At 49.3% G+C, this 18731-nt stretch overlaps 1 protein-coding gene across 1 annotated transcript in view; it reads right to left on the bottom strand.

Moving 5' to 3' along the window:
• The window catches only part of Arhgap40 (Rho GTPase activating protein 40), a 39191-nt gene continuing 20460 nt past the window's right edge, over nt 1-18731 (bottom strand). Inside the window, exons 4-15 of the mRNA XM_032902441.1 lie at nt 18572-18647; nt 18062-18213; nt 15580-15745; nt 11139-11230; nt 10559-10636; nt 10042-10201; nt 8591-8673; nt 7023-7226; nt 3948-4088; nt 2974-3149; nt 1283-1338; nt 1-382 (exon numbers count right to left, since the gene is read on the bottom strand). Of these exons, the coding sequence (XP_032758332.1) occupies nt 291-382; nt 1283-1338; nt 2974-3149; nt 3948-4088; nt 7023-7226; nt 8591-8673; nt 10042-10201; nt 10559-10636; nt 11139-11230; nt 15580-15745; nt 18062-18213; nt 18572-18647 (1476 nt within the window). The 3' untranslated portion in view covers nt 1-290. The remainder of the gene's footprint in view (nt 383-1282; nt 1339-2973; nt 3150-3947; nt 4089-7022; nt 7227-8590; nt 8674-10041; nt 10202-10558; nt 10637-11138; nt 11231-15579; nt 15746-18061; nt 18214-18571; nt 18648-18731) is intronic.

Here is an 18731-nt window from a genome sequence, read left to right as displayed (position 1 = left end):
AGACACAGGGTTTCCCACTCCACACTGTGGGGATGCCTCCAGAGCAATATTTTCTGGAAACTTCTGCCTGTTCCAGAGAGCTGCCACAGTTTTTACTCCCCTTGTGTCTGGAAATTGTGGACAAACCCCTGTAGAGATGCAGGTACCCGTGTGGTACCTCCAGGGCTCTCCGTATGTGGCGAAGGGCAGGCCGGCTCTGTGCTATTGGCCGTAGAAGAGGTATTTCCTGGAAGGGGGACTTTGAAAGAACTGGTCTTTCCATGTGAACAGCTCTGCTCCCAGGCTGTTTCTTAGGTGGGGCTCTGTCTAATGACCCATTCGCCATGGGGGTTGGCATGGTATAAATCCAAGAGATAGGCATCTGGGTCCAGGCGATGTTCACCTGTGGAGAGAAGAGATCACAGGGGTTGAGAACATGGCATGACATGTTAACATGCTGTTATCTTTCCAAGAGCCTCTCTCGGGGCAAGGTACCACTCTCTGGTTATAGGAGCTCACCATGGTTCAGTTACCCTTTCTCTGAGGAGACTTCCGTTGGTAGAAGATGCTTTGCCAGGAAATTTACTCTCTTCCCCAGGCATCCACACCAGAGGTGCCAAAGACCAGCAGCCTTTAGCTCTAATATGGCCATAGAGCATGAGTCCCAGAGGCCCCTGGTGGATCTGGCAAGCTCCTGAAATGCTTTCTCTAGCCTCCTCCACTCCTTCCACACAAAGCCATCTTTCAGTCACCCAAAACTCCTGGACCTGGTGTTGTCTCCCCTTCTTGACCACTGGCTCTCTGCTCTCTGAGGGAAGTCTGGTCCTTGGACCAGCAACTTCATGGGGGAACTTATTAGAAACAAGTTCACAAGATACCACCATTTCTCATTACAGCCCTGAGATATTCTAATGCCCTACTCAAGTTCCAGGATCATCGTGTGTGTGTGTGTGTGTGTGTGTGTGTGTGTGTGTGTGTGTGTGTGTGTGTGTGTGTTGTGTCTGGTCTCACAAAGCAAGGGTCCTGAGAGCCAGATGCTGGAGAGCCTACAGCATCCCTAAAGGCACTCACAGTCAGGGCTAAGATTCCTCTCCCCTAGAGTGCCCTTGAGGCATCGTGGGAGCACTGACAGCTTTCATACCAAACACCAATCAGTCTTCTTCCAAGCAGGAGTCAGCTCTGGGTGGAGCTGCCCACGAAGGAAGAGTTTCTAACTCAGTCTTGCTCATCTTGACCCTCACAGCAGGGAAGATGAAGCCTGCAGGGTCCCCACTGTGGACTCACTTCCCACCAGGGAACTTACCAATATTCCCCCCAACTTCATAAACAAGAAAGGTGACCGGCTTCTTCTTCGTGTTACTGTAAGACAGAGAAAAACCCACTCTGGGCTCTGCTACGGAAGGCAAAATCACCCCAAGTCTGGAAGGAGCATCTTTAAGGATTTGTGGGTTGAGTAGGAAGGGCCTGAGGACTCTTCTGAGGGAACTGGAGCCAATGAAGGAGGCTGGCACCGGGGCAGGGAGAGCCAGGGAGAGGCAGGGAGATGTTAGTCCTTGGGAAAGATCAGCCCCAGGTGCTCTGCCATGGGGCATCAGAAGTGGGCCTCAGGGGGTGAGGTCAGGGTGACACAAGGAGAGAGCACCCTGCTGTGAGAGGCAGACTCTGCACCAAGGAGGAATGTAGACATTGTGTGATCATGTGTGAGTTATAATGGTACGAATATATAATTATCTGATTATAATTCTAGGTATCCTGAATTCAGCTCCAGGATCTACCCCTGACTAGCTTTGTGCCTGGACATTCCCTAGCCCCTCTGGGCCTTTGTTGTTCTCATCCGTATCAGAAGGAATTGGGTCAGACACTTGCTAAGGGCTGAGACTCTGGGGGTCTTTGTGCTAACCCCATGAAGGAAGCTCGCAAGGGCTCCGGCTACTCCTTGTGCCTGGGAATGACAGCCACATATCAGCCCTCTGATGCATTTGGCCACGCCATTTCTTGCTTCCTTGGGACTGTTGCACATGTGATTTTTTTGTGCCCGGAAGCCTCGTTTGTGCCTTAAATTGCAGTAGGCACCTCAGGGCACATTCACAGTGATCACTGTATTTCTTATAAAGGATGGTTTTTAACTTGATTTGACTACTTAATATAAGTTAATTAGTCTGTCTGTCTGTCTGTCATGGCATAAGCCTGTAAGGCCAGAGTCTTTGTTGGTTATTTTTTTCTTCGTTTCTTCTTTCTTTCTTTCATTTCTTCTTCTTCTTCTTCTTCTTCTTCTTCTTCTTCTTCTTCTTCTTCTTCTTCTTCTTCTTCCTCTTCCTCTTCCTCTTCCTCTTCCTCTTCCTCTTCCTCTTCCTCCTCTTCTTCTTCTTCTTCTTCTTCTTCTTCTTCTTCTTCTTCTTCTTCTTCTTCTTCTTCTTCTTCTTCTTCTTCTTCTTCTTCTTCTTCTTCTTCTTCTTCTTCTTCTTCTTCTTCTTCTTCTTTTGACACAGAGTGTCTCTGTCCAGGAACTTGCTTTGTAGACCAGGCTGGCCTCAAACTCACAGAGCTCTGCCTGCTCTGCTTGGGCTTAAATGTGTGCCACAAGGGTGCCGTACATGCATGTGTGTGGGTGTCTGTGAGGCCAGATTGTTGTACACCCTGGAGCTGGAGTTACAGGTGATTGTGAGCAGCTGGGAACGGAACTCTAGTCCTCTACCACAGCAGTCGGGGCTTTTAACCACTGAGCTGTCTCTCCAGCCCCTCTTAAGGACTTTCATTACCATTTTAGCATTGTACATGGTGTCCAATCTATAGTTGCCGTAACGAATGGTGGCCCTTTTCATTAATATTTGGAGCCAAGAAGCTCTAAAAAGGCTGACCACCACAGAAAGGGGAAGGCCAGGGACAGACATGTGTGACTCCTCATGGCCAACAGCTGGAAGGGACCAAGCCCCACCCCTCCTCACCCCCTGCAGGCCAGAAGGGAGGCTCCTGCCTCGGGGAGGTGGCACTTACTCTGAGAGAAGGCTGTTTGAGGTCTCACTGCCCTCTTCAGGCTGTGAGCCAGGGTTGAGGTGCTCTGTGAACAGCTTAAGGACGTGGGTCACCCTGGTGCTAGGACTCAGAGGCACCTGCAGAAGATCCATGCTAGGCCCGGTCGCCGGGACCTGGATCGTTGCCACTTTGGGAGTCTGGAGGTGGAGATGTGGGATGAACAATGAAAGACCCTTCCATCCCTGGAATCCATGCACCCGTGAATAGTTAGACCAGTATTCAACGTCACGTGCATACACAAACCCACATCTACATCCAGGTGTGGGAATGCATGAACACAGTAGCACATACGAGCTACATTCGAGCTACATACAGATATGCACATGTACACCCAGGCTCGTCAACACTCACAGTCACAGACACACAGACAGATACACAGACAGACATACACACAGAGAGACACAGATAGTGACAAACACACAAAGAAACACAGACACAGATACAGACAGACAGACACACAGAGAGACACAGACAGACAGACACACACAAACACACAGACAGACAGACACACACACACACAGACACACAGACACACACACACACACACACACACACACACACACACACACACACACACACACACACACACACACAGGTAGCCTTGTTGAAGACTCCTTCCTGCTCTGTGTTCCAGAAAGAATCTTCAATTCTTCCACATCCCTGTCCTACAAAGCAGCTTCATCCACTTTCCGAACCCCGAACCCCGCCCCAGGCACACAAAGGACCTTCTAAAATTAGGGCCAAGTCAGTGGCCTCCAGAACCCCCCACCAGGCCAGCTTCCCATCCCTCGCCCCCTGCCTCTGGTTTCACAGCAGCGGCTCCTCAATCGTTGAAATGCGGCTCTGGCGCCGCCTGGCGGTCACAAGCGGTTGTGCATGCCCACCCCTCAACCGTTTCTCCGCCTCTCCCTTCGCCTGGTGTGGGAGGCACTCACCGCTTCAAGCCCGTTCCTAGCCTTGTCTCTGTCTTCGTGTGTCCTCCGCAGCCAAGTCTTGAGGCCCCCATCACAGAGCTGGGAACGACGGCAATTACTGTCATTCAGTTTTCGCACTTGAGCTACCAAGAAAGAGGCGACCTGTCCAGAAAAATCATGTTTCGGCCGAGTTGCTGTGATAGTCGAAAGCAAGGCCCGTTCCAGCCATGGCCACGTCTCTCCCACACAGGGCTTGAAACTGACTCCTTGAAGTGGCTACCAGAGCATTAGTTTGAAGGAATGGATGTTAGACATTTAGCCCCAATGAGGACCCCGGAGTATTGGATTCAGGGTAGAGCAATCCTTGAGGCTTCTGAACAGAGCTGTGCTTGAGAGAGGCTACTCATTGGCACACCATGCAGAGATGTCCCCCAAATGCATCTGGACTGGACTCAGGCTCTCAGAACCCTAACCTGCGGAGTGCGCCTGCGGAGTTCCTGGAGACCTGCAGGTCAGTTCAGTCACTGTGCAGTGAGAATCTACCACAGATCCAGCGACCCTCTTCCCAAGGTGCGACAGACAATGGGGTGTAGAAATCTAATTACAGTGACACACATGGAGAAGTCGATGAGATACCTATCTTGCTGTATACATCTGTGCTGTCTAAAACTTAAAAACACTAGTATTTAAGGAATTTCTTTTTTAAAAAACTTCCTAAAACAGATAAAAAAAAAAAAAGTAGTATCCAAGAGCTGGCTCAGCAGATAAGATCTTCCACAAGAGCCTGGTTTGTCAGGCTGGAGAAATGGCTCAATGGTTAAGATCACTGACTGCTCTTCCAGAGGTCCTGAGTTTCAAATCCCAGCAACCACCTGGTGGCTCACAACCATCTTTAATGGGACCTTATGCCCTCTTCTGGTGTGTCTGAAGACAGCTACAGTGTACTTGTATAAATTAAAATAAATAAATAAATAAATCTGGTCTGTCCCAAGCATCCACAGTCACCTGGAACTCCACCTCTTGGGATCTGAAGTCTTCTTTTGACCTTTGCAGAGACCAAGAACATATGTGGTGTGCCCACATACATGCAGGCTAAGTGCTCATACAGATAAAATAAAAATAAATCTTTAAAAATTGCAATTCACTATGTTCTAACAGCAATGTAACTTAGGGGGCTGCATGCAGAGAGAAAAGGGAATCATGGGAGCCTGGGGGCGGGCAGGAGACTCTCAGCAGAATAATTGACCCTGAACTAAGTCGTAAGAAAATAAGCAGAGGGCTCTTAGTACCAAGCTGTGCCTTTGGAGAAAGGGGACGGGAAGAGGGAAGGGCTTGAGCAGAAACCCAGGGTGCATTTGAATGCTTTGCTGGAATGTATTAAGTGTGTGTGTGTGTGTGTGTGTGTGTGTGTGTGTGTGTGTGTGGTATGAATATGCTTGGCCCAGGGAGTAACAATATTAGGAGGTGTGGCCTTGGTGGGGTAGGTGTGGCCTTGGTGGAGGAAGTGTGTTATTGTGGGTGTGGGCAATGAGACCCTCCTCCTAACCCTGTGGGAGTCAGTCTTCTTCTAGCTGCCTTCGCAAGAACAAGAGGTAGAACTCTCAGCTCCTCCTGCACCACGCCTGCCTGGATGCTGCCATGCTCCTGCCTTGATGATAATGGACTGAACTTTCAAACCTGTAAGCCAGTTCCAATTAAATCTTGTTCTGGTCTTTTCACAGCACTGAAACTCTAAGACAGTGCCTCAAGTATGTGCCTGATACCCACGGAGGGCAGAAGAGGGCATCAGAATCCCTAGAACTGGAAAGTGGTAGACTGCTGCGAGCCGCTGTGGGTGCTGAGAATCAAACCCAGGACCTCTGGAAGAGCAGTATGTGCTCTTAACCACTGAGCTCTCTCTCTATCCCCCAACACTCCCCACCTCCCACGATGCATTTAAAACAGCGGCTGGCTCAGGACAGGAGATCTGGGGCTTAAAGAAAACTGCATTTGCTCGGATCTGGAGGGATCAATCTAGCTTGTGGATGGAGAGAGGGAGAAGTGAAGGACAGGGGATGGGCGGGTACATGGTGGGTAGGTTGGGGTAGATGGACGGGAAGTGAATGGGTGCATGATAGGTGGGTGGGTGTGCAGGTGATGCAATGACGAATGGCTAAGTGGGTGAGCATTTGGATGGTATATAAATGGGGATAGCGGGAAGATGAATAGATGGTAGGTAGGTGGGTGGGTGGGAGGGTGGATGGGCGCATGGTTGAGTAGGCAGGGATGGATAGAGCGATGAGTACATGGGTAGATGCACATTGGGTGGATGAGTGGGCAGATAACGGATGGATGGGTGGCTGATCAGGTGGGTGATGGAGAAGATAAGTAGATTGGTAGATTAGTGGGTTTGTGGGTGAGTGGAGCATACGTGGGGATGGTTTGGACAACTGGGTAGGCAGATGCCTGGTAAGTGGATAAATGGGTAGTTGTGGGAAGTTGGATATGGGGGGTGATATGGTGAACATTGTTTGGCCCAGTGGGCGAATGGACAGGAGGCTGACGGATTGAACAAATGGCCTGAGCAGCCCCCGAGGGTGACACCAATTGTGTGGTGGGAATGCAAAAGCAGGGTCTTCTCAGGGCTTCTGTCCCACCCCCAACTTCCTCAGACTAGGACCTGGTCCCCCTCTGTGCAAAGCCCACCCCACCCCTGCTTCCCTGCATGTTTTCAGGGCAATGCTCTCGATGGGGGCAAGGATACCTCTATGTCTGGTTTTGGCCCCCCTTGGGCCAGACCTATGCTCCTGAGCCTCAAAGCTGGACTAAACTAGGGGGGGGGGATCGGAGTGCTGTGAGTTGCCTGAGAGGTGAGAGGTGTGGGTTGTAGGGAAAGAAAATAGAGATTTCTTAGACTTGAATGCAGGGAAGGAAAATCCTGGCCTCTGCACAGTTCTGCAGAGTCCCAGGGATTGCTCTAAGTAGTGGCATGAAACATGGTGCCCATGATAGAGGGAGTGGGCAGCTGCACCAGGGGAGCACAGAATGGTGGAGACTGTGATGGACAGATGGACAGATGGACAGACAGACGGACCTGCTGCCACTGCAATCACTCACCGTCCAAAGCAGGTCCTGGTACTGCACCATCATGCACACCACTTCAGCTGCACCCTCTGCCAGCTGCTTCTCACCCTGGGCGAGCTTGGGAGGCCGCCCTCGGGGCAGGAAGAGATTGGGGGCCATCACTGTGGAAACGTTCCACAAGGTCATCTTGTTGTGCTGCTCCTGGGCTGCCACCTTCCTGAGGAATTCCAGGAGTGCCTAAGGAAGAACACAGAACCCGCCTTAAACTCCAGCACAGTCCTCTTTATTGGAGTCTGAGCAGAAGGGGGTGGATCAGAGCTACCGTCCACCGACGCCTTGTAACTCTGGCCCAGCAGCTGCCACCTCACTAGGTCAGCCTTGGTGTGCCTCAGGGAGTTTTACTGTTGGACCCATTGTACAGAGAAAGGACCTGGCTTAGACAATGTGCCAAGGGCCACATAGTAAAGATGAAGAGAGAGAGGGAGGGAGGGAGGGAGGGATGGATGGATAGATGGATGGATGAGTGGGTGGGTGGATGGATGGATGGATGGATGGATGGATGGATGGATGGATGGATGGATGGGTTAATGGATGGATGGATGGGAAGATGGATGGATGGATGGATGGATGGATGGATGGAAAGACAGGTGGATGGATGAATGGATGGATGGGAAGATGGATGGATAGATGGATGGATGGATAGATGGATGGATGGATAGATGGATGGATGGAAAGATGGATGGGTGGATGGAAAGACAGGTGGATGGAGGGATGGATGGAAAGATGGATGGGTGGAAAGATGGATGGGTTAATGGATGGATGGATGGAAAGATGGATGGGTGGATGCATGAATGGATGGAAAGATGGCTAGATAGAAAGAAGAAAGGGAAGGGAAGGAAGAAAGGTGTGGGAAAGAAAGAAAAAGGAAGGAAGGAAAGAAGGAAGGAAGGCCGTCCATCCATTGAGCTCCTACAGGGCCCACATCCTCTGTCCCATGACTTCTCCTGTGCTAGATCCCATAGCACCAAAACAATCCAACGAAATACTGCATCGTCCTCAGTGACTAACGGAGTAGAAATCCCCAGGTGAAGATCTCAGGCCCTCTGCAGGCCCCTCAGCCCAGCCCCAGCCCTCAGCACCCACTCCCAGATCACACAGTAAAGGGCCCCCAAGGGGACCACTTCCCAAACTGGCTCTCGGTGGGACACTAACATCACCACACCTCCCACAGCTGAAAAGGACAGTGAGCAGCGAGTCCGGGATGCGCTGACTGCTCCAGCCCCTCTCTGAGAGGCACAAGGCCGTGGCATACCAAAGCCTCGGAGAGGTTCTCAGGGAACAGTAGTCTGAGCGAGCGCATCTCTCCCCTGCTCACCAGACTTCTCAGCACACAGAGCCCTTGCTCTGGAAGATGCTGGCACCTAGTGGATCAGGTGTGCTCTGAGAGCCCTCCTGCTTTCTTTGGAGAAGACTCTCGGACAAGGACAGTGTAGGCCAGTGGTCACCACAACCACACCTGGTATGGCCGTGTGATGAGGATATGAACAGAGAGCCAGCACTGAGGCGGAGGCCTGAGACCAGGACATAAAAGCCACTTCTACCTTCAAGGTGTTGCGGTTGGGTTCCGGCAGGAGGAGGACGAGCAGGTGGAGAGCCTGTAGGCGCTGTTTCAGGTCAGGGATGTCTGCAGAAGAGGGAGGTAGGGAGGAAGACGCTCAGGGATGCTCCATTGTTGCTCTAACCTCCTTCTGGGGAAAATTCCAGGCTGGAAAGCCTAGCAGGACCTTTTCCCACAGGGCTTACCACTGCTTCCTGGCTAGCATACTCAGACAGAAACCCAAGCAGGCTGGTTAAGACACTCACCACACTTAGCAAAAAGCTAGCACACATGCTCAAGGCATGTGCACCCACACATGCATATGTGTGTCTGTATACATGCCCAGACAGACAGACAGACACTGAGCTGAATTATGGCCCAGTGTCAGGAATGCCAGAGGCCAGAAAGTCAACCCTGGGAAGGGAACATTGATAGCTCACTTGTGCAAGACAGCAAGTTTCCTGACACCTTTCACAAGATGAAGGTTGGAAAGGAAAAGCTAGCCAACACCTGAGGTCAGAGTCTCCAGGAAGAAGAGGGGCGGAAGTTACAGAAGAGCAATATCTCATGTCAGGTCAGGGGTCCCCTGAAGCACTGACGTTTGAATGTTGGCAGGCTGCAGTGAAGTCGTTTGGGGGAAACCCCTTCTCGTCAGAGAGCAGCAGGCTGGGAGTATGAGGGGACAAGCTGAGGAGGGAGGAGCATTCCCTGTGGGAGTCTTACTACAGGGAGGGAGGGCCTAGGAGGAGGTGGGTCAAGTCCTTTTGCAAGTGTGTTGAGGACAGTTGGCATGATGCATGTTTTGAGAGGAGGCTGTGAGACACAGAGGAGAGAGAGAGAGAGAGAGAGAGAGAGAGAGAGAGAGAGAGAGAGAGAGAGAGAGAAGGAATCTGTGTGTGCATGCGATGCAGGAGGGTCTGACCTCCTGCACATAGATGGAAAGGCCAACACACACAGGTGTCCACACTTACATTCACCTGACAAGCTCCAGCCCATGGATGTCAAGAACCCCAGACACCACGTGAAACCAGACTCCTGAAGGTTGTCCTCTGATCTCCACAGATGCTCCATGGCGTGTGTTCCGCCCACCCCACCCCACCCCCCACACAACACTTTTTTTTTTTTCACACAAAACTTTTAAAGCGTAATAAACCTTTTAAGAAAAGAGCTGAAGCTAGCTAGTCCCTCGTCTATGTCAGGACTGTTAACAAGGCCAAAGCCTCAGATCTCCCTCCTCTCCTGTCAGTCTGTGCACACATGTACAAATACATACACTTGACAGACACATGCACCAATAGCCACCACACACATGCCTGTGCATCCATGGGCATGCTTACATACATGCAAACACACTTCCAGCCCCATCAGATATTTCTGCACAGGCTCTGCCGTGCTTCTGCACCTTCCCCAACCTCCCTCCGGCCACTGTCACATGCACGTCACTGTCACACGCACTGGGCACTGCTGCGAAGGCTGGGAGGTATTCGGCTGTGAGCAGAGGGGCAGGCAGCTTCCGGAGGAACCTCTTGAGCAAGTCAGATGCATCATTGGGATGAACCTTGTCCCAGCTAACGAGGCCAGCATAGAAGTCTCGCTCCAGCTTCTGCTCCAGCCCCTAGAGAAAGGAGGGCCATCAAGAAGTTGCCCACAGCTCCCTCATAAGCCTCTCACTCTGTCTGGTCCTCTTGCAAGGCGAGGATAACAGCAGCACTTCCGTGACATCATCGCTGTGAGAATGGGATGCCATCCCGTGTTGAACCTCAGTGTGCAGGGGGGCTCCGCTCTATGGGTATTGGCAGTGCGACCCCAGAGCCCACTGCTCTGTTGGGCTACCCTCTGTCTCCTGGAACCCCACAACCATACCGAAGTCTGGCCACAGACTAGCCGGGACCACGAGTCTCTCCCAACCAAACACAACACAGGGCTTGGAGAGGTGAGGCAGCCGTTAGAGATGGAAGAAGCCAGCCATTACCTTGACCCTGGCCTGGGATCCAGGCACTCTGAGGATGCCTTCCGTGTCCAGCCCTCTTTTTTCCAAACAGGACAGCAACTATTAGAGACAGAAATCATCATTCTAGCTAACAGCCACTGACAAGTGGGTCTGAGCAGGGCCTATTGGTCTGTCATGAAAACCAGGAAGGGAGGGCGCTACAAGAGCCCCTGTTATTGTTTCCATGGTTCTGGGGATGGAGCCAAGGTCATGGCCATGTTGGGCAAGGGTTCTACCCCTGAGCCAAATCCTTAGCTTATCCGAGCTTCCCGGACCACTGTGTGAGCCAAGTGATTTCTGAGAGCTTCAGAGACATTTTTTCATTTAATCCTCAACTAAAGGAGACTGTTGTTAGAACTCCAGCTCACAGACATCAAAAGGAAGGATCTAGAAGGTCAGAACTGCACCCAGTTCTCCGAGTTAGCAGATACCAGAGGCAGGATTTGAACCCAGGTCCCCTTCTCTAAAGCCTTGGTTCTTTCCCCTGTGGTAGGCATCTCCCAGATGTTCCTCAGAGCCAGCCCTCCAAGGGCTAAGCAAACCCAAGCTGGGGACAACTTACAGCTTGCAGGAGCAGTGGGACCTGGGTGCTGGGGAAGACTCTGTGGTCAGCTTCCAGAAGGCTGTGAAGGGGCACCCCAAAAAGGCCGGAGTCTGCAGGAGACCAGAAGAGAAGAGGGTGCATCTCAATAATAGAATCAGACTCATTTCTCCAGAGAACCGAGCTCTGGAGAGAGGTGGAACTGAAGCACCTGGCCTCAGAAATGGTGGTGACGGGCTGGAGAGATGGCTCAGTGGTTAGAGCACTGACTGCTCTTCCAGAGGTCCTGAGTTCAAATCCCAGCAATCACATGGTGGCTCACAGCCATCTGTAATGTGATCTGGTGCCCTCTTCTGGTGTGTCTGAAGACAGCTACAGTGTACTTATAAGAAAGGAAGGAAGGAAGGAAGGAAGGAAGGAAGGAAGGAAGGAAGGAAGAAATGGTGGTGACATCAGGCATGCCACATCACAGCCCACCCCCTGGATAAGGAAGAACTAAAAGGAAAATATCCTGCCGCCTTAGTGCGAGCCAACAGACCAGGGTGGAACTACCTAGTTCTGCAGGACTGGGCCAAGACCCAGGGGTCTCAGCCGTCCTGGCTTAAGGTTGTCCCCAGACAAACTCCTTCACTGTCTTCTTTTCCGCTCTTTTTTCCACCAGCCTTCTTTTTTCTACTTGACCCTTCCTGCCACCTTCCTAACCCGCCATCCCCCTGTCTCTGAAGAGTACCAACAAAGCCACGAATGTATGGTGCTGAGAGTGAGACAGTTGGATGAGCACACACTAAATGATAACGTGTGTCCAGAACTTAATAAGAACTGGGTACAGCAGCTCATGCCTGTAGTCCTAGCACTCCAGGAGCTGAGGCAGGGGGATAGAAAACTAAAAGACAGCCTGGGCTACATTTTGTTAGATTCTGTCTCAAAAAAATTTTTTTTAAACTTTGAGGCATTCAAACTGTTAGATATAACAACTGGTGCAGGGAAAATATGGGTATAGTGCTTACCCTCTAGCAGGGAAATGGTTAAATAGACTACAGTGTAGCCATGGGAAGGAACATAGTGTCAGAACTAAAAATACTTTCCTTAAAACCACTGAAGACATAAATTGAGGGAGACATTAAAGGACAGACAGGCCTCCTACATTTGTGGATTAGCAGAATTAGTATTGTAGAAACGGCTATATTACCGATTGTCAGTACTCCAATGACACCCTCCTCAGAACTAAAACAGGCAATCCTAAAATTCACATGGGAACACAGAAGAATCTGAGTGGCTAAATCAAATCCCGAGCAGAAAGAGCAACATCGGAAACCTCACAATACCTGATCTAAAGTACACTATAGAGACGACCTGACAAAATGGCAGACGGAAAAACAGACACACAGACAGCTGGGCTAGAGCACAGGGCCCAGGAATAAAACCACCCAGCTATGGCCGCCTAACGTTTGACAAAGGCAGAGAAAAGAATCCTCTTCAACAGTGTCAGGGAAGCTGGATTTCACAGGTAGAAGGATGAAACAGAGCCATTATTTTCCCCCAAATAAACTCAAAATGCGTCAGAGACGGTAATGTGAGACCAGAGCTCTGACGTGGTTGGGAACAATACTGCAAGAAAAAAAATCCAGACAAAGAAGGGAACAATTGACAGACAGTCTACAAAGCTAGAGAAAATCATGGCCAAACTATACACACACCAGGGGATCAATGTTTAGGATATACAAAGAACTCCAAATATTGAATACCAAAAATCCAAATTGTGCCATCAGTAACAGGCTAACACATTGAATAGACAATTCTGGGAAAAAATACAAATAACCAGTAAATATTTTGGGGGGAAAGTTCAACATCCTTACTCATCAGAGAAATGTCAGTCAAAACTGTACTGAGATTCCATGTCATCCATTGGGAACAGCTGTCATCAAAACCAATGAGTGCTGACAGTGCTAGCAAGGATTTGGGGGGATGAACCCGTATACAACACATGGCTGATAGGAACCCCCGCTGGTGAAGCCACTGTGGAAAACTTACAGTGATTCACAAAACAAAACATAAACCCCCTACATAACTGGAGCTAGAGAGGTTGCCCGACAGTTACGAGCACTTGTTGCTCTTGCAGAAGACCCCAGTGAGGTTTCCAGCACCCACGTGGTTGGTGGCAACTCCAGTTTCAAAGGATCTGATGCCCTCTTCTGACATCAGCAGGACACTGCACAGGCACACACGCAGGCAAAGCATTCATCCACATATAATAAAAATAGGCCTGAACAAAACCTACTATAGGACTACAGTAAGACACCCACAGGAAGCTAAGCCAGCAAAACACAGACGCGGCCACACCCATGGTACTGCACAGAACCGGCCTAGATGCCCGTCAGTGATGTGTATGAAATTGTGGTACCAGGGTGTGATGACCTGTTATTCAGCCAGAGAGAAGAATGAAATGCCATGTACAGGAAGACTGACAGAGATCATCCCGCTATGTGAAATAAGCCAGACTCCAAAGGACAGATGCCTTGAGCTTTTTCTCATGTACAGAATCTAAATGTAACACACACTCACATGTACTCTTACATATACACACACTCACACATACATATTCACATATACACACACTCACACCTACATATTCACATATACACACACTCACACATACATATTCACATATACACACACTCACACATATACACTCACATATATACCATATACACACTCACACATACACACACTCACACATACATACTCACATATATAACACATGCACACTCACATATACACACTCACACACATACACTCATATATACACAATCACACACATTCACACTCACACACACACTCACACATACACACTCACATATACACACTCACACACATACACACATGCATACACACTCACAATACATACATGCACACACACTTACAATACACACACTCACACATGCATACTTACATATACACACACATGCACACACACACATACACACACTCACACATACACCCTCACATATACACACTCACACACACTCATACATACACACTCACACATATACACTCACATAAATACTCACACATACACTCACATACTCACACATACACACATGCACACACACTCACAAGACACACATGCACACACACAATATACACACTCACACTTACACACACATACACACACTCACACATATTCACATGCACATATACACACACTCACATGCACACACACACTTAGATATACACACACTAGCACATACTAACACATATATACACTCACACACACACTCACATATACACACATTCACACACACACACTCATACACATTCACACACACACATACATACAATCACATACACACTCAAACACTTATACACTCACATACATGTACACACTCACATATATATATACACACACCCACACACTCACACGTTCACACACTCACACACTCACAGACACACATAATAGAAAGAGTCTGTAGGGGGAGAAAAGGGTCTAAAAGTTGGTTGTTTGGGAGAAGAACAGATGGTGATTAGGGAAAGAAAAAATATCACATTTTCTCTCATATGTAGAAGGAGAACTATTGTTCCATATTCAACACTCCTCCTGTACGCCTTCTCTGATGTATGAACCTGTGCTGTGTCCCCACTGGAGACGCAGAGTGCCCCTCCACCCTTTGTGTGCTGCCTGGCCGTGTGAGCAGTGGAGCTCGCTGACACAGTAGCCTACACAATGCAGACTGAGGCTTTGGATGTGTTAGGTGGGCGTGCTTGCCCTCTGTGTTTCTGCTCTTGCCAGGAGAATCTGTTCAGATGGCCTGGTGGTCCAGAGAGGAGGAAGAGGAGGAGAGCTAGACCGACCCACAGCTAAAGCCACACCTGAACTTAACCAAGCAAGCAGCGTCCAGCTCACCCATGCGGCAAGAAAGGCTAAGTCGCAGCGTTGGAAGCTGCTCACTATGGAACAGTACTGTAGAAAGGGTGCAGGAAACTGTCCACACACAATTGTATCATATGAAGAGGAAAAATATACTCACACATACATGAGGTGCGTGTGTGTGTGTGTGTGTGTGTGTGTGAGAGAGAGAGAGAGAGAGAGAGAGAGAGAGAGAGAGAGAGAGAGCACTGAAAGTGAACACTGCTTGTATCTGTGCTGTAGCTTCCATGATGTATTTACTCAAATAGAAATGGGGTAAAATGAACAGGAATTGGGTTTTGTTTGATTGGTTGGTTTCTTCAAACAGATTCTTGCTATGTAGCCCAGGCTAGGCACTAATTCATGATCCTCCTGCCTCAGTCTCCCAAAAACTGAGATTACAGTTTCACTATGCCACTGGCTAGGAACTATTTTTTACTTGCAGAAAAAAAAAATCTACAGGTACCAAAACACAGACGCTAAGTTCACGGGGCAAACGGTGGGTACAGAAGGTGGCAGGTGGGAAGGGGCAGCCAGGTTCCTGGCACACATGCTCACCTGCGCCTTTCCACTTCCCGCCTTTGCTTCTCTTCAGGTCCAGGCCTAGGATGTCATAGAGTGCTGTCAGCTCTATCAGGGCCAAGGGAGGGATCTTCTTCATGTCCCTCGAAGACAAGTCTCCTATCCTGGTCACACCCAGTCTGCCTTTGGGAATTCTGAACCTCTAGGGCAGGTGGTAAAGAAGCCTATCAGGAGGTGTGTGGGATGATGGGTAAGATCCGCGGGTCCCTGGGCATTTAAGTGGGAGAAGCACAGAGTGGGTAAGACCCGGATCAGGAACCACAGCGCATTCAAGTCCGAGCTCTGCCTCTTGCGGAGTGATGACATCTGAGCCCAGTTCTCCACCGGAAACTGTAAACCACACCAGCCTCGGAAGGCCTTTGTGGGCAACACTGTATCAGACTCAAGGCTGCAAGGCCCCGGTATGAGGTTGCTTTGCAAGCTACAATCAGACAAAAGGGCCTGGAAGAAAGGGACCACCCATGGATCTCTTATCATGCTTCTATTCTTGCCTTTTGTTCCTCTCACCCATGTTTCTGCTTCTGTTCCACCCCTTGACCTCCACAGTCAGAGCTCTCCTTCCTGCCTACGAGCCAGCTGAGAGAGCATAGACTGAAAAGTGACGGCTGCTCGGCTGCTCCACCTAGAGGCCACTTTGGAGCTCTGCAGGCAGCGTTTAGCATTTGGTGGCCAGAGGGACAGGTCTTCTGCCTCTCTTCCTGACAGGCTTGATCAGATCACTCCACAGTGTCCCATTAGAGCGCCCAAAGGAGATGGAAGATTTTTTTTCTTTTGCCATGTATGCATATATAATACACATACACGTGTGTGGAAGTAGGTACACACATGCATCACATGCATGTGGAGGTCAGAAGTTGAGTCAGGTGTCTTCCTCCATCAGTATATATGTATGTATGTATGTATGTATGTATGTATGTATGTATGTGTATGTTTTATATGTGTGTATGTATGTGTGTATGTATGTAATTATATATGTGTTGTATTATATATTTATGTATATGTGAGTATGTGTATATGTATGTATTTAAGCATGTGTGTATTATATGTATGTATGTATGTATGTATGTATTGGATACAGGATATTACTATGTAGACCAGGTTGGCTTTTAATTCACAGAGCCTCCATGACCTGAGTGCTGGCATTCAAGCGCTTGTCAATCACTCATCATTTTATTTATTGAGGCAAATTTTATTCCACAGCTGTATTTTATAATTATGACTAGGCTGTAGCACATAAATCATGGGTTCCTACTTCATAGATTCAAATACTGACTTGCCCATTAATCTCAACACTCTGGAGGCAGAGGCACTCAGAACTCTAGTGTTTGAGGCTAGCCTTGTCTACAAGCGAAGTCCAGGCCAGCCATGGCTATGTAATAAGACTCTGTCTTTAAACTCTGTGTGTGTGTGTGTGTGTGTGTGTGTGTGTGTGTGTGTGTAATTCCTATTTGGATGAACTGAAGTGCTTTCATTCTGGGATAAAGGTCACTGCAGGCAGGAAGCAACCCCCCTTAATGGTAGGGAGTAGTGGTCAGCGGGTCAACTTGGACCTGACAGCTATAAAGCCCAGGTTCTGGCTTCTGTGCCAGCCAGCTCACCATTTCATATCTCTAAACTCATTTCTCTTTTATCTGCCAAAAACTGAGGGCATAATGGTACTCATCTTCCAGGGAAGCTGAGACCACAAGCATGTGTGCAGGAAGCCTAGGGACTGACGCCTCCAGGGGGTGGCCCTCTGTAAATGATCCCATGGTTATTCAAGAACATCATGCTATGGCAGGGAAAACCTCCGTTGGTAACTGCAGGTCCTGGGAAGACTGTGTCCCTTGAAAGAAATCAGAATACTGCTGACTGTCTGTGGGAGGGACTGCTTTAAAAGGGTATTATGGGGAGTGCTTCATGGAGTGGAGGGTTCCAGACCTTGATCTGCATGGAACCTCCCATGGCTACAAACCCGTATTTTATCACTGCATACATTACTGAGTTAAATTTCAATCTATTTTTATTAGTAGAATGTATTTAATATTTATTTAATTATAGCCTACATGTAAGTGTGCTTATGCTTGTGTACATATATGTGTTCTCCTGTGGTGTATGTTCTCATGTGTGTGTGTGTGTGTGTGTGTGTGTGTGTGTGTGTGTGTGTGTGTGTGTGTGTAGGCATACATGTGCCACAACAACATGTGCTCGTCAGAGAACAACTTGGAGTAGTCCGTTCTGTCCTTCTGCCATGTGGGACCAGGGACTGAGCTCAGGTTGTCAGGTTTGGCTGCAAACACCTCTGTCCACTGACCCCCATTCCTGCTCCCCGACACCCAAAAGCCACCCAGATAACAGCTGCAGGGGGAGTCAGGTGAAGAAATGATCAGTAACTTCCTTATAGGCGCCTGGGAGCCTGGCAGCTATGAGGAACTGAAGAATGGGGTGGTGCTCAAAGACCTAGAGCCAGCATTCTCACCGGCAGGCATCCCTTGCCCCAGGCACGGGTGCCTTCTGGCGATGACCAGGTCCTCTGTAGAAGCACTGCAGCCTGTTCAGAGTAAGCAGACTCCATGTTGAAGACCTCCTCCATCCCAGCCGGCTCCTGTGGTCCCCTAAGCTCTGCAGGTCCTTTAAAATGAAAGCACAGAGACAGGTTGGACTAGGAAAGCAAGTTCTTAGGCTAAGGACTCAGGCTCACTGTCCAGGAAGTGATGTCCTAACTGCTGCCCATTGCCTAGGAAGTGAGTTCTTATCTGAGGCCTGCAAAAGTGTTCACCTAGCTACAGATTTTCTGGACCGAGGCCTGTGGGCCTGAAGGAAGTGGCCCATTTACAGAACAACATGCCCCCTTGGAGTTTCTTCCTGATAGCCCCGTTCCTGGAGGGAGAGGAACCAGAGGAAGGTGCAGAGGCGTGCATTCCCTTACTTCACAGAGAGGCTGAAGCAGCCTGGATTGCCAGGGCCCTGAAGGATGAAGCCCACTTACTCAGGGGAGATGCAGAATCCTCAGAATTGAACTCGGTCCATTTCACTCCTGAGTCCCCATTCTCTGGAGCGGCTTCCTATACAAATTACAGACAGTACCCGGTAAGTTCTGTGGGAAGGGAATACGCAGAGCCTGGGAGATAAGAGCCATTCACAGGGAG

The sequence above is a fragment of the Rattus rattus genome, chromosome 5, assembly GCF_011064425.1.
Source record: "Rattus rattus isolate New Zealand chromosome 5, Rrattus_CSIRO_v1, whole genome shotgun sequence".
Taxonomy (NCBI): domain Eukaryota; kingdom Metazoa; phylum Chordata; class Mammalia; order Rodentia; family Muridae; genus Rattus; species Rattus rattus.
This window is presented reverse-complemented; position numbering and strand designations above follow the sequence as displayed.